At 42.4% G+C, this 15,645-nt stretch overlaps 2 protein-coding genes across 8 annotated transcripts in view; one reads left to right on the top strand and one right to left on the bottom strand.

Moving 5' to 3' along the window:
- FOXN3 (forkhead box N3) overlaps positions 1–15,645 on the bottom strand; it is a 184,663-nt gene that overhangs the window by 120,645 nt on the left and 48,373 nt on the right. For 4 of the 7 annotated variants that reach the window (XM_033141408.1, XM_033141392.1, XM_033141400.1 and 1 more), the window contains exon 2: positions 11,061–11,617. In XM_033141408.1, the coding sequence (XP_032997299.1) occupies positions 11,061–11,603 (543 nt within the window). In that variant the 5' untranslated portion in view covers positions 11,604–11,617. Of the gene's footprint in view, positions 1–11,060; positions 11,622–15,645 lie in introns of all 7 variants that reach the window. The other 3 variants (XM_033141417.1, XM_033141382.1, XM_033141426.1) reach the window with 1 other exon arrangement.
- Positions 1,472–2,305, top strand: LOC117042000 (transmembrane protein 251-like). The gene has a single exon (XM_033141440.1). The coding sequence runs from the start codon at positions 1,558–1,560 to the stop codon at positions 1,951–1,953; it is 396 nt and encodes a 131-aa protein (XP_032997331.1). The 5' UTR covers positions 1,472–1,557; the 3' UTR covers positions 1,954–2,305.

Here is a 15,645-nt window from a genome sequence, read left to right as displayed (position 1 = left end):
CTACTGTACTGGCGTCTTCAAAGTGTACAAGTGGTCTGGATTCCCTGAATCACCATGTTTTACTTATGTGGTTATAAGCTGTTAACCAGGAATACCACATTATACTACTTTAACAGCCGTGGTTTACAGTAATTGTGAAATTTATCAGTGAAAACAGTTGAAAACAATGAGAAATGTTTTAAAATAATTAATAATATACTCTGTTGCTCCATATTTGTTGCACACGACAAAAGAGCACATAGCCTTCGAACAACTAGATGCTTGAACAACTGACAGAATGCCGCTGGGGGCTTTGCACACCTTATCTCTCTCACGTGCCTGTGAAAACACATCCAACACATGTCTACATCCACACTGTAATTATATCATTGAGGTGTGCCACCTGATGTAATATATCACGCAAAATACAGCTCTTTGCTTGGAAAACGTTAGCGCCACCCTCCAGCATGGGGCAGAGCTAAGAGGAGGGCTCCTTCCTCTGCCTGACTGCCCACTCACCTGCATACAGTTCTTGCTCACCCATGGCTTCCAGGCTAGTGTTTTAAGGTGGCTTTAAATGTATAAGAGATTTTTTTGGGGGGAGGGGTTGAGCAGAGATGCCTGCAGCCCTTCCTGCCTTTCAGATCCTGTAGTGCATGGGTAGGCAAACTAAGGCCAGGGGGCTGGATCTGGCCCAGTCACCTTCTAAATCCGGCCCGCAGACAGTCCAGGAATCAGCGTGTTTTTACATGAGTAAAATGTGTCCTTACATCTCTGGGTTATTTGTGGGGCCTGCCTGGTGTTTTTACATGAGTAGAATATGTGCTTTTATTTAAAATGCATCTCTGGGTTATTTGTGGGGCATAGGAATTCGTTCATTCCCCTCCAAAAATATATATATGTAGTCCAGCCCCCCCCCACAAGGTCTGAGGGACAGTGGACCGGCCCCCTGCTGAAAAAGTTTGCTGACCCCTGCTGTAGCGGCTACATTATTTGTGTTAGGAAGAAGACAGCACCTGAAATCCCTCCACGGAACACTGATGTCCAGTGAAAGGCAAAAAAAAACCCTGAACTTCAGGAATAAAGCATTTATTTTACGCCGGGAAGTGGGTGAGAGAAGCAAACATAATTAACCAATGCCCATAATTCTCAGAGCTGACAAGAACTGTAAAAGGCTATTTTGCATCCACAGCAGCCTCTCAAAAGGTTTCAGAAATATGTCATCTCCTAAGCTCTTTTCTTATATGTTCCCCTTTTATTTATTTAGCAAGTATTGAAGATTAGAGACGTCAAGCTCATCAGCTTGAGGACAATAGTGAAGGTGACACTGCCTGTTAAGGGGAAACAGTCTGAAGTGAAGCACAGAAAGCCTTGGTTGTGGACCCTCCTCACGTGACTGCAGCCATGTCACGCGGCACTGGAAGCAGAGCTCGGAAGGGGCAGGCCCCAGGCGGGCGGCGGAAAGGATGGACTCAAAGAGCAGCAAGGCGGGGTGACGAGGGTTGGGCAGCCCACGCTCCCTCCTCCTGGCTGTTCGTTCCCGTGTTTTCCGGCGGAGGAAGGTTCAGAGCATGGAGAATGATGAACTTCCGTCAGAGGATGGGATGGATTGGTGTGGGGTTATACTTAATAGCAAGTGTGGCGGCATTTTACTATGTCTTTGAAATCATTGAGACTTACAACAGACTAGCACTGGAGCATATCCAGCAACCTCCTGAAAAACTGAGGGAAGACACAACCTGGATGCACTCCTTAAAAACACAGCTGCTGTCCGTACCCTTTTGGCTATGGACTATTATCTTCTTGATCCCTTATTTACAAATGTTGCTGTTCCTTTATTCCTGTACAAGAGCTGATCCCCAAATGGTGGGCTACTGTATCATTCCTATTTGCCTGGCTGTCATTTGCAATCGTCACCAAACATTTGCGAAGGCCTCCAACCAAATCAGCAGACTGCAACTGACTGACACTTAAACCCATCTGCGTTTCCCAATGAACGCTTTTAGATAACCTGAAGGATCTTGGCTGCATCAGTTGAACATACAAACGGAATGTGAAATTCTTTTTCTCCATGTTAACTGCTGAATAGAACATCAACCTTTTATTTTTTTGAATAAGTTGACTTTGAGTATGGTTGCATTCCATTTGGTGGAATAACTGAGCTTTCTTTGAGACTAGAGGATGACATTCTTCATATTTGCCTTATAATGCAGAATTTCTACACTCCTGAAGTTTTTGTGGAGAAAACCTATTTGAAACCTTATGTCACTGTGCGCTCCCCCCTTTTATCTTCAAGCTCCCCTCAGGAGGACGATCAGTGAAAACGGACTTTTATTATAATGTGTAAAGTTTGGAATGAGCATAAACTGGCATTTAAGATACTGCAATACTGTGCTTTTTCCTTAAATAATGTTTAACTCAATAAAACAGGGCTTCGTTCACACACATGAAAAGAAAGAAAGCCTTGGTTGTTATTTGGTTTGTATGTGTGACTATGACAAACACTTTTATTAGTGAGAAACCACCAGCTATGGAGTGCCACCAGCCACTGCATGCCTCCTCCAAGAAGCAACACATCTCTACTGGCGGGCATTGGAGGAGTGAACACCATTAGAAAAGGTGATACTCAGCCACCTTGAAGAAAGCAGAGGTGTCCTCGGAAACTGGAGGACCTACAGTATCTTCACTCCCACTTAACACCCATTGTTCCCCACAGAAAGAACCAGTGGGGCTCAACTCTCCACTGACCATGCTGCTCTTCTTGTGGTCTTTCTGTACCGTTTCGCTCTTACTTCCTGCTCCATCCAAATCTAGCCTTCCAGGTGGGACTTCTTTGAAATGCCCATCTCCTGGCTATTTCACCAGTGCCTGGGGAGCCATTCATTTCCCTGCTCACTTGCAGCCCCAACGTTCTGCACAAGACGCTATGGCCACTGCCGCATTAAAACACACCCAAAAAACCCCAACGGGTTTCTTTGGTTCACAGATTCTTTGAGGCTGTGTCTTGGACCCGAACAGTAGCAAGAGGAAGCCACTTCTATTTAGGCAAGCTGGAGTGGGGTCCCTATTTTCATAAATTTCTTTCCTCCTTTCTTTCTTGCCCCCATAATCTTCCAAGGGGACCCCCTCAATCTTCAGAAACAAGTTTTTAGGGGCTCAGAGAGTAAGAGGAGTTTGGGTAGGCTTGCACTGAGGACAGAGTTCCATTCCATGCACAGGTTAGAATTCAGTCCATTTCCCAGAGTTCCATTTGATATGCTGAATTCTTCCCCTGCCACTTTTAAAATATTTTTATTCCATCCTGATCCATCCTCTTGTCGCATCCTGGATGATTTACAGCCCCGAGTGCAAATATGTATAGAGGAACTGCCGGGTAAACAGACAACTTCTAAACAATGATCAATCCTAAACAAGCATTTGCTTTCCATTTAAAGTTAGTTGTGTACTCACTTTGCTTCTATTGTGGAAGAGAAGACAAGTCCACGTGCATAATAAAGACCTGAAGAATCGCAACCACACAGTGGAGCGCTCACAAAAAAATGCAAAGTTTAAACTGAATTAGATTATTTTTGGAACTGCTGAAACTATAGAGAAGCCAAAGCAAAGGGGATGGGGAAGCAGACACAAGATCATTCAGAAGACTGGAAAGATCATGAGCATTATGTGTAAGACAATTCTGGCTACTTTTTTGTCTTCTGGACATGTTGGGCAAGAGAGCAGGCTCTTAATTAGCAGAGTGGGGAGAATCAGACATTTTAGAGCTGATGAATAAGTGTGTCTTAAGGAACACTTGCAGTAAGTTAGGAAATGAGATAATCACAAACATAGAGAGAGGCATATATATATACTATCTATCTATCTATCTAAATATCAATATCAATAACAATATATAGATATAGACACACACACAAACAAACAAACAAACAAAAACGACAGCAGCTTTGGTGTTAAGATAGGTAAAGGTAAAAGCACCCCTGACTGTTAGGTCCAGTCGCAGACGACTCTGGGGTTGCAGCGCTCATCTCGCTTTATAGGCCGAGGGAGCTGGCGTTTTTGTCCGCAGACAGCTTCCGAGTCATGTGGCCAGCATGACTAAGCCGCTTCTGGTGAACCAGAGCAGCGCACGGAAACACCGTTTACCTTCCCGCCGGAGCGGTACCTATTTATCTACTTGCACTTTGACGTGCTTTCGAACTGCTAGGTGGGCAGGAGCTGGGACCGAACAACGGGAGCTCACCCAGTCGCGGGGATTAAGACCACAGCGCCACCAGCGTGTTAAGATACCTGGAGTAAAATGCCCACTTTCCATTTAATGGATATTTTTCCATGCTAAAAGCAGATATATAGCAACAATAGAAAAACTCTACTATTGTGTGTGCCTGTGTTTAATAAAAAGAAAAACCCTAGTGCAAATAAACCCCACCCTCTACCAATTGAAACTGGGTAAGATGCAACTTCTATTTAGACACAGTGCTGTGTAGCATCTTCTGTTTCTCTGCAATGTATACGGTACTTCAGTATTAAGTAAGGGGTATCAAGAGCATACAGTGAAAACCAATCTCACCCAACAAACAACTCTGCCTGCTATTTATAGCAACTCTGGGCCAGTTAAGATATAGGAAATGCAAATAAGGTCAGCATGTCATCTTTTATTGGACCAGTTTAGTAGGATATCCAGACTTTTAAACATAAATCTTCATCATGCATATAATTGTATCTTTCCGTGACTGTCCCATCAAGTCACCATCTACACACTAGCAGTATTGTTAACAAATAAAAGTCCTCACCAGAGAATTTAAAAATTGCACACGATTAGTACATATACCCAAAGACATCACTGTAACTCATTTATTGGGGATGATAGGGGACACCTTATATTCCACTTCTTTTCTCCGAGTAAACTCAAGGCAACTTACAAAACACAACCTCATAATAAAATAGAAACCATATTTCAAACCACACAGCACAAAATCACAACCAGGAAAGGGAAGAGCATTCAAGTAATGACTAGAGAAAACATTCTGTCAAGCGTCTTCATAAACAGCCAAGTTAAATTTAACCAGCAGTCTAAAACCATCTTGGTGTCAGGAGCAACACAAGCACTGTATTGCTCTCAGACTAAAGAGGATTTAATTCCTTTTTAAAAAAAAAACCCACAGTATTCTTAAAAAAAAAGCCTAGTTAAAAATGCCATCTAAAATGAATCCAAACATGTTAAAGCAAAACCAATACCTATTTCTTTGAACTGAATATGTCAACATTGCATTAGGACTATAAGAATTAACTTAGAATATCTGCCTGTTCAGCTTATCCATTAGAAATATGGCACAAAATATAATGAGCCATACTTTAAAAAAAATAAATTAATTAATGGGCTCGATAACAGTGATAAGGAACTGGCAAATCTTCCAGTGCCTCACTTTGATCCTGTACCCAACTAAGCCTATGGGGGTAATCTTATGCTGACTAACTAGCTGAGCTCTGCAATTTGCTCTGTTTTCAAATTATGAATATGCATTACTAGCACATATTATCTGTACCTACCAGCACTTGCTTCCTGGAAAAGTTCTAGATCATGGGTCTACAAATAAACACCTTTCTCATTATTATTTTGAGTGCACCAAGACAGAAATGCAATCAGAAAAAGTAAAAACAAAAAAACAAAAAAACACGACCAATGGCTACTGTCCTCCTGCACTCCCCATGTGGATGATCCCAATACAGCAGTCTTTGCCAACCTGGCACCTTCCAGGTGTTGGGTCTACAATTCCCATCAGCCCCAAGCATACTGTTTGGCAATCCAAAACATCTTGAGGGCATCAGGTTGGCAAAGGCTGAGCTGGAGCATAAAAGCGACTCTTTTCACCTCCCCCTGTGGTATGTACACACAGGTGAGTGTGCTGGCACAGAGTCAGCCTATTTCCTTAAGCATCTTCTAACCTTCCCCCTCTGCTCAGTCAAAATTGCTTCGTTGCCCCTTAAGCCATTGGTAGTCAATATAATGTCATCCAGATGTTGTTGAACTCCCATCAGCACCAGCCAGCATGACGAAGGATGAAGTGAGTTACGATCCCATTAATATCTGGAGGGCACCAGGCTGGCTACCCCTACCCTGGGAGGTAGGATCCTGCCCTCTGCCAGTGTTAGAAACACAGATATACAAGCTAGGGGCCGAATGGCACCTTAAACCTGAGTTACAGATGCCACAACAGAATGTCTATTTGCCAGGGGGTTGGACCACATGACTCTTGGGGTCCCTACCAATGCTACAATTCTACGATATCGACTACGTTGCTTGACTGTAGTTTGCTCTTACAACAATTCACTTGTCCCAATATGGGAGGAGAAATACACACAGTGGAAGTGGAAATGGAATTATCTATGGAATAAGAGGCTTTTAAACTGTGGTCGCCCACCAGGTCCCCAGAAATCTCCATGTAGTCGCACCTGGACCCATGCCAGTAGCAAAATGCACCTAGTGCCTGGCTAATTTCTAACACTGCCCTCTGAACGTGTGTGTTTAATTTCAAACTAAAAATCCTTCTGCAGCTAGGCATAAAATTAAATTAACAATCATCCTATAAACTGTCAACTGTTTGAGAAATTGTTTAATTTTTTTTAAAAAAAGAAACAAGAGTGTACCCTTCTTCTAAAGGCTCTGCCCGGTTAGAAATCAATAATCAAAAATGGCTTCGGCCAACCACTGCTATCTATGCCCAGATCTATCTATGCAGATCCTGGTTTAAAGCTAATCCTTTTTCTTGATGTTGTAAACCAAGATTGAATCACCTTAATTTAAAAAAAAAAAAAACCAACAACCAGAACCCACCCTCCTCTTATCTGCAACTTCTTTTCAACTCCTAAAAGACCTTTATCAGCTGTTTTCACCAAGCACCTACAAAGAGCTGGGGGGGATGTTAATGTTAACTAAAGGAAGGTTATTTGGGACTTTTAGTTTAGGGAAAAGGGGAGTAAGAGGTGACATGATAAAAGTTGGTGGCATGGAGAAAGCAGGTAGAGAGAAGTTTGTCTCCCTCTCTTATAACCCTAGAAATTCTGGAAATCCAATGAAGATGAATGCTGGAAGATTTGGGACAAATAAAAGAAAGGACTTCTTCACACAGCACACAGTTAAATTATAGAACTCGCTCCCAGGGGAAGCAGTGATAGCCACCAACCAGGAATACTTTAAAAGAGGATTAGACAAATTCCTGGAGGAGATGGGTACTGATGGCTGCTGCTAGCCACAAGGACTATGCTCTGACTCTACAGCTGGAGGCAGCAATGCTTCTGAATACTAGATGCTGGGAACCCCAGGGCGGGAGAGTACTTCTGTGCTGGATGGAAGCTTGCTTGCAGGTTTCCCACAGGCATGTGGTCGGCCACTTTGAGACCAGGATGCTGAACTAGATGGGCCACTGGCCTGATCGAGCAGGCTCTTCTCATGTTCTGATGAACAAGGGAACAATGTGTGGATGCTTGGTGCCAAGGTAGGTGTGGAAGAGAAGAGACCACTGCAGAATAAAACTACTGTATTGCAGAGTTCAACTTCCTTCTGTCCTGTCCTTCCACAGCTAAACAACACATACAGGTACCATTTATGACCAAGGTTTTCTGGGGCTATCCTCTTAACTGAAGTTTAAACGAACACATATTCGTTGCATGCTTTTACATTCAAGCGAAAATCAGGACTAGCCGATGTGGTGCCTGCCAGATTTGGCAGGCTACAACTCTCCATCATTCTCAGCCATCTTGGCTAATAGCTAGGGATGACGAGGGTTGTAATCCGAACTATCTGGAGGGCAATACATCAATGACCCCTGCCACAAAACCAGGATTTGTACTTGCACCACTCATTTTTCCTGGCACACATACATAGGCCAGTTGACTGGAATGCTGAACTGTAGCACCTTCACCAACACCAAATAATAGAAACTGAAGTAATACAACAATCACTTCAGGCCTGCGGAGATAAATGGTACCATTTCTCTCTTTTGGCAATTGGGAAAGAGTGGGGAAGCATACCCATTGCCCCCTATGCCATTTCCACTTTCTAGCATTTTGAAGCAGGATGGGAAAGTTCACACTTAGCCAAATAATTAAAGAAAATGTGTGGGTTTTTTTATTCTTTTGAGAGTGTTCTTGACCATTTTAGTCACCAGTACAGTCCGAATAATTATACTCTTACCTGCCACTTACTTTGCTTATGTAACACATAAAGTTCCTAAATTTCATCAGCTTTGATTTAAATGAAGCCAAATCTTGCCTCAGCAGCTGTTTGCAAGATGCATCCTCCCACTGAAATGGGGACATGCTTCTAACATGGCTACATAAGCAACTAACATTCTGCAAGCAAGCTACCTCAACCCCTTCACCTTTCAAATTATACAAACGAAAGATCCATGCAACAGAAATGTGCTCATAGGATTGTGTTGTTGGGACCTGTCTGTCTCGAGAGACAATAGAAAGCACTTTTGGGGGTGAAGTCAAACTGCTGCGTCTGCAGCACTGAAGTGATCGCCCCAGGGTAAAAGCCTGGCCAGTGTGCCTGGGCTGCCCCGATTACAAGATCCCCCTCTTGACCTCACTGATGTGGTCCAAAGGAAAGCAGAACAACCCACTTGGCACCAGCTCGGCTGCAAGAGTTGCCAGAAGGAGGCGTACAAGGCATCATCCAACCTGATTAGAGACGACATTCCGGAATTCTTGGGATAGTGATTTTTTATTTTTATTTTTACTTAAATATAAGATTCTCAGAAGAAGCCAGGATATGTTACCAGGTCATTACAATGGTCCAAAGAAAGGTCTTTAGTCATACGATACAGCTCAGCTGCTAAAGCTATAGGGAAGGACCAAGGCCCTATGGTAGAGTGCATGCTGTTCATGCACAAAGTCCAACATTCAATTCGTGGCATCTCCAGTTAAAAGGCTCAGGTAGCAGGTTCCTGAGATTCTGGAGGTGTGCTGCCTTCATCCTTGGCCATGCTACTTGAGGCTGATGGACAAATCGTCTGACCTAGCGCAAGGCAGATTTCTAAGTAAAGCAAAGGGATATTTGATCGCAAGCAAGGACACAGAACCGATGCACTCAAGCTCCCTGCAATATTGCTAGCAAAGTTGAGTACATGAAATACTTTCTCCTTGAAGATACCAGAACTTTCACCTCATCCCACCTCATGTCTCAACTCAAGCACAGAAAAGAACAGGCCTAGCCTTTATTCTGCGATCAAAACTTTCCCCCAGACTGGTCGGTGTGTATGTACGTACAAGATTATTTGTGGCTTCAGCTCTCCTGAGCCTAAGCAGGTGGATTGGAGACCAGTGAAAGCCCCGTGTAACAGCAGGCAACATGCATAGTAAACCATAAAAAGAACAAAAGTGGATTTAAGGTCACTCAAGGACCTTTTTCATTTGATCACAGGAATAAAGAAGGAACTGCAAATATTTTCAAGTACTCCAATTATCTGAGACGCAACCTGTCTAGGAAAGATTCTCCCCTCCAAAAAATGTTTATAGAAGTAACTAAGTGAAGAACAATGTTCAACCCAACCTCTGTGGTTTACATGCATTAAGTACGTAGCGATAAAACTGCCAGCATATTTGCAAAGCTAAGCAGGATCTGGTCAAGTACCGGTATGTCTTCAAATTGGATGGGGACCACATTCCTGCACCGAAGGAGGTTGAACTAGTTGAGCCTTGGGGTCCCTTCCAACTCTACAATTCTAGGATTCTAGTATAGCTGGAATCCACCACCCCAGCACAATAATCACATTTCATGTTATTCACAAGATGGGAGGCTTTTCTTAAAGACATGTACAACACACATTTATACAAACAGCACTTTCTTACAGCTGTCTAGACAAAGATTTGAATGCTGTTAAAAATGAACCATTCAAGAGCAAATACTGGCTCCTGGAATGCAATGAACTAAAAATGGGAGGATGGGAATAATAGACACAGGACTGTTTGTTGCATTTTAAACATGGATGGGAGGAGGCTTTTGCTTTCTGCTTGACCGCAGTTTACTGTGTTGTGTGATGCGACAAGATGTGGTTAACACAAAGTCTTGTGCAAACCATGGTTTCTGAAACTGGCTTGTTTGGCCTGATCACAGTTAGCATGAGTCGCAATTCCAGGTCCAGACAACTGGGCAGACTGTGGTTTACTGGAGCTGAGGGTGAAACTGTCTGGTATCAATCTCCTGGCCACATGAGAAAGAGAGAACAGTGTGCAGTCCCAGGACTGACTTTGGCTCATGCACATTGCACTGAACCACGTGCAAATGATGTGCAAATGCAGGCAATGAGTGAGCAAGGAAGTTTAGGAATTGTCAAGGATTCATTCCCACCTTAAAGGCTCTTTAAATCATTCAGCTTTCAGATCCTCAAAAAAAAACCACACATTTGAATGCTACACTTAGGCAGCAGTCCTATACCAACTCACCTAGAATAAAGTCCCACTGAACTCAATAAGGTTTATTTCTGAGTAGATGGAAGCCAAGCTCTCAACTCAAGATTGATTGAGACAACTCGCTCTAGACCAGTCTTCTCCCAAACTGACACCCTCCAGATATTTTGGACTACAACTCCCATCAGCCCCAGGCAACACATCGTCTCCAAATCTGAAGAAGGCATGTTCTGTATGGTTTTAGTCATTTCAGAAGGGTCGGGGTTTGCTCAACTCCTGTTCCAGCTGGACTCTGCCTCCTCCACAAAGCAACCTACACCAGCTGCCCTGGTGGTATAACCCCAATGACTTTTTAAAATGCATTTTACTGCTGGCATTTTACTGTTGCATCCCAAAAGGCAACCCTGTATTCTGTTAACTATAAGTTTTAAGAAGTTTGTCCTGAGAAGGACCCAGTAGTAGGAAGAGTGAGAAGGGAAGAGTAAGAGCAACTAGGCAGGGAGGGGAATACACTGAGAATATGACTAGATTTATGAACAAAGATCCTCTTAAGAATCACTGGAATCTATTTCTCACGGATAAAAAAGAAGGAACAAAAGGCAGAATATAAACAATAGGAAATCGCCATCAGCAGAGCAAATGGGTTACACAGAGTAGTATCACTCCAGCCTCACCTGACTTCTGTCTTTGTCCACCTTCTTAAAACACTTATTCAACGACAGATTATGCCTCACAGAGTTTTTCCATCCAGTGGGGGCATTTGCAAAATAAGGAAAGTGTTCCAAAATCCAGTTGTATATATCCTTTACAGGCAGCCGTTTGGTTGGAGAATCCTCAATGGCCATAAATATGAGGCAGCTAAAGGAGTAGGGCGGTTTGCAGTTGGGGTTCTGCTTGGCATCGTAGGGCATGTCGGCATGAGCAGGAGAAGGAGGGGTGTCGTCATCGAGGTCTTGTACTGGGCTAACACTTCTTAAGACCGAGTCCCCAAAACTTTTCAGCAAGTTTTTGCTCTCGTGTAACCAGTTCAAGTTGGTGAGCTCTTCATCCTCCATGGGACCTTTTTCCAACCGGAGGGCAGGTAAAGAAAATTCTAAGTCCTCATCGTCGTGAAGCGTCTTTGATAAGTCTCTATCCCGGTAACACTGGCTCAATCCACTGGAAACACTAATTCCCGAGCCTTCTGGCTTCTTACTGGGAGGCATAACTGGACCCATTTAGACGGAGACTCCTGGTAATAAATCCAAATTTTTAAAAAGAGTGTTAGCTGGTAAAGGTATAGACAGCATCACAACATTCTGGTAGCTTTCCCCCAGTCTACAATTTGGCCTTTTATGAATCCTACATTTAAAAAAGAAGATGAAGAAGAAGACAGACTCACATAACATAAACACACATCCTGGCTTGTTAAGCAGGAAGATTCAGAGGCTAGAGCAGAAATGAGATTTCAATCACTGGCATACAAATGAAGATGCTTCATTTTTGCCTTCTTGCAAACCTCTAAAGTGGAGAGAAAGGTACTCATATATTCTAGGTGTCCTTCTTAAGGCTGAAATCCTGCATTACACTTACCTGAGGAGTAAGCGCTATTGGAATCAGTGGGACTTACTTCTGAGCAAGCATGCCTAGGCTTGGGGGACTGCAAGTATCACTGGCCATGTCACTCCTGCTGCTTGTAATAAGCACAAAAAATTGAGAGCTTAAGACCAGTTGCTTCAGATTAAGTTCAGCTGTTTCACTTCCAGTACGAACACCGCCACATTATAATTATAGCCTCTCTGGCTCAGTGCACAAGCAGGCAAAACTCCATGTTCACACACACACACACAGAGCCAAGTGCTCATTCTCTGCAGCTACCAACTTTTTGCCTCCAAAACAGCAGGGCAGAAGGATTCTGCAGCATGGGTTAAGAATCAAGCTCCAGGGATCAAAGGGAGGGGGAGAAGGAGACACAAAAGGAGATTCCATCACAGTGAAACAAATTTAAATGAAACGAGAGTGAGCGATGGATATGATAAGCATGACTTAGAAGAAAGAATGAAGAATGACATCATACACCAATCAGTAGAGTTGCTATACTGAGCCCAGAGAATAATAATAAGCAAAAAATAGAGAAGGCTTTAGTGCATTTTTTAATTATCTCAAACCAGGGTATTAAACGAAACAAGCTGCAACACATATACAAAGAAGCTTGAATTAATAGTAACACAAAAACATCCATACTCAATCTTCATAGTTCTTTCTTTCCCAAAAGCCAACTTCCAAATACACCTATAAGCATCAAGTCTGACTTCTGCGCTCAAGATTAAGCGTCCACCTAACAATCCAAAGCATATCAACCCAGAAGTAAGTCCTAATGAACTCAAGGGGGCTTACCCCCAGGTAAGTGGGGTTAGGACTGTAGCTCTAGGCCATCTTTCTACCACCAGCACCAATATGATCCACAACAGGCTACACTTCTACCAAAGGCCTAAGGCAAACCATTTGATTATTTAAGAAAGGAGTTTGTACCTGTTCTATTCTTTATTCATTTAAGAGCACAAAAACTTTTGCATGGTTGCAAAAGTTGTATGATGAAGCACATTGAAAGTTTGCCTACCCCAGCACGAACTGTAATTGTTCTCATGAAACACATCATGCTACGTACACTGCATAAAGTTTTTAACAGGAAGTGTGGTATACAGTTTTTATACAGGTCAGCAAACATATACTCTAAGAGGAAGGCTTTCTGCTTTGAAAGAAAAAGCATCTGAGAAGTGAAACTTGGCTCTTTAAAAAAAAAAAGAGTCAAACAAGTGTTTAGCAGAACCTCTGATTTAAAAACACTGCATTACACTTTTCAGAGAATAGTCCACCCAACACAATACTTTTTGATTGTGTTTTGATGCTGTCAAAGAGATACTTTATAACAAGGGAATGTTATAATTACATAAGAGGTAATTAGAGATGGGGATGGCAGAGGAAGATTACTGTGCAATAAAGAATGGATAAAATTGGACAACGACATAGATGAAAACTAAAAATCTTAGGGGACAAGTTATTTCATATCAAACTCTGAAATGAAAGCAAAAGTGTAACTTATTAGGTTTTTAAAAAGTAGTTTCAAAATGCAAAAAGTTGGAAATTACATACCCCAGTTCCCTTCCCAATGTGGTGGAAAAGATTTTTATTCCCTGGAAATCACTTCCATATTCCTGTTGCTCTAGTAATATTTAAACTTTTTTATTTGCACTTACCATTTAATGGTAAGTTATTTCAGAAAATGTTTCCCTTTAAATGAATCGAAGCACTCAAGTATTGAGGGGGTGGGAGAGGGATGCATAGAAAAATAAGCCCTAAATGATACCACACTTTGTACGGGTCCCTAAAACATCATTTATACCCTCCACCCCACTCACCACTTCCAGCTGGGAGTAGTGTAGCCAAATGAGTTCAGTACAAACAGAAAGCATGTCCCACGAGCAAGCTTTTAAATAGGAAAATTATATCATGGCTGGCAACGTAATTTAATTGCACTGTTGCTATGACGACATGCTGCTCTCTTTCAGTTTAATTTGCTTACTTGCCCGCGTTCTCCCAAAGGGCCATATCATACCACCAATTTTCACACAAAAAACTAGTGACTTATCTTTAAGAGATAACAAATCCTGCAGCTCTAAAGCAACAAGCTTAATTGAACAGTGGCGTGCAAGACTGACCAAAGTTAGTTGAAGCTGCAATCCTCAAATCACTTATCTCTTGTACGGAAGACACAGTGGAGGGAACTTCACCACATCTGCCACTTTAAACCATGTAATATCGGGGAAGCAATGCATACTAGGGGCGAATGCAACTGAACTCAATTTAGGATCACGTTGTAAACCACTTGGAGGTTCTACTAATAATAGTTTGTTAAAAAAAAAATGAATATGCTACTGGGAAACGTCACATTTGAACAAAACAAACCTGAAGCTGCATTAGGCCGTACACATTTCAAAAGCAACAACCTTGCTTTAGTCAGCTTGGTTCTACATGTTTTAACTCCACTGTAAACATTCGAAACATGTCGCCGTTTTGCAAACGCTGCAAAGGACGTGCAAGGGTTTTGTTTTTAATATAAAGGAGGACAGCCATTTCCAGGAGGGATTCAAAACTTCTCCTTTTCCCCTCTTCACCTTGAAATCCAGGAGCCTCGCGTCACAATTCCATACGGAGGACATGGAAAAGTTCCCAGTACCTTGCGAGGACAGACAATCACGTAACCTCTAAGTTACATTAGAGGACAGAAATCCTAGCCCTGGATTTAAGTGTGTGTGGAGGGGGGACTCAGAAACACATTTTAAAAAAATAATAGTAATGTTTCACAACCCCAGCCAAGCTTTCCACCATCAGACTCCAGCTCTCAATCTGCTTCTTCCCTGCACTTCATACTTCACACGAATCAGAGGAGGTGCTGCAGTTAAGCAAACATTTTTTAATCTGCTGCCAGTTAAGTAGCTCCATCAGATATGTCCACAGCTGCAGTGCTTTAGGGGCAAGTCTAAAAGCAAACTTCATTGTTGTAGAAGAAAGGCACAATATCTCTCGCATTCTCAGTTGTAAAACTGACATGGCAGAATCAGGCAAGAAGCGGGGAGTACGGGAATCAAGCCAGATCACTATTAATGCTTCTTGGGGACTGATATATACATTACAGGCCAGGCTCAAACAGATGTGTATCTTTTAAAAACATACAACCGGGGCGTCATTTTGAAGGGACTAAAAGGACCAGCCAGGGACAGTTCTTCTCGCGGCACTTTGCTACACTCCCTGCCTACTGTACTTGTCAAAAACATTTGAAGGGGAGAAGGAGCTCGCGGATTGGCCAGGATTCGAATCAATCAATAGTGTTGCTAGGAGACTGCAAAACTGCTCCTATAAAGTGCCATTTGCAGCAAACATACCTTCAATGCTGTTCAGATGTCATAAACCTTGTACTGCCCCCCATTACACCATAACAAATGCCAAAAAAAATAAAAAAAAATCCTCAAAACAAACTTACAAACTAACTTCAGGAACTAAATGGACTTTAATATATATAAATGGACTTTATACATATGAAAGATTAAAACAATAATATGAGGACTGGCTTACTCCACTGGAGAATAACGAGAAGATTTTAAAACAAGATAAATAAAGAACAACACTTTCCCCACCCCACCCCCGCCTTAAAAAAAAGAGTTCGGTAATAAATGCACTACAGAGGGATAAACCACTCTCAAGCCAATGGGCAAAAATAGC

Source organism: Lacerta agilis, chromosome 1 (genome assembly GCF_009819535.1).
Source record: "Lacerta agilis isolate rLacAgi1 chromosome 1, rLacAgi1.pri, whole genome shotgun sequence".
Taxonomy (NCBI): Eukaryota; Metazoa; Chordata; class Lepidosauria; order Squamata; family Lacertidae; genus Lacerta; species Lacerta agilis.
Note: the sequence above shows the minus strand (reverse complement) of the source record. Positions and strands in the feature narration are given on the sequence as shown.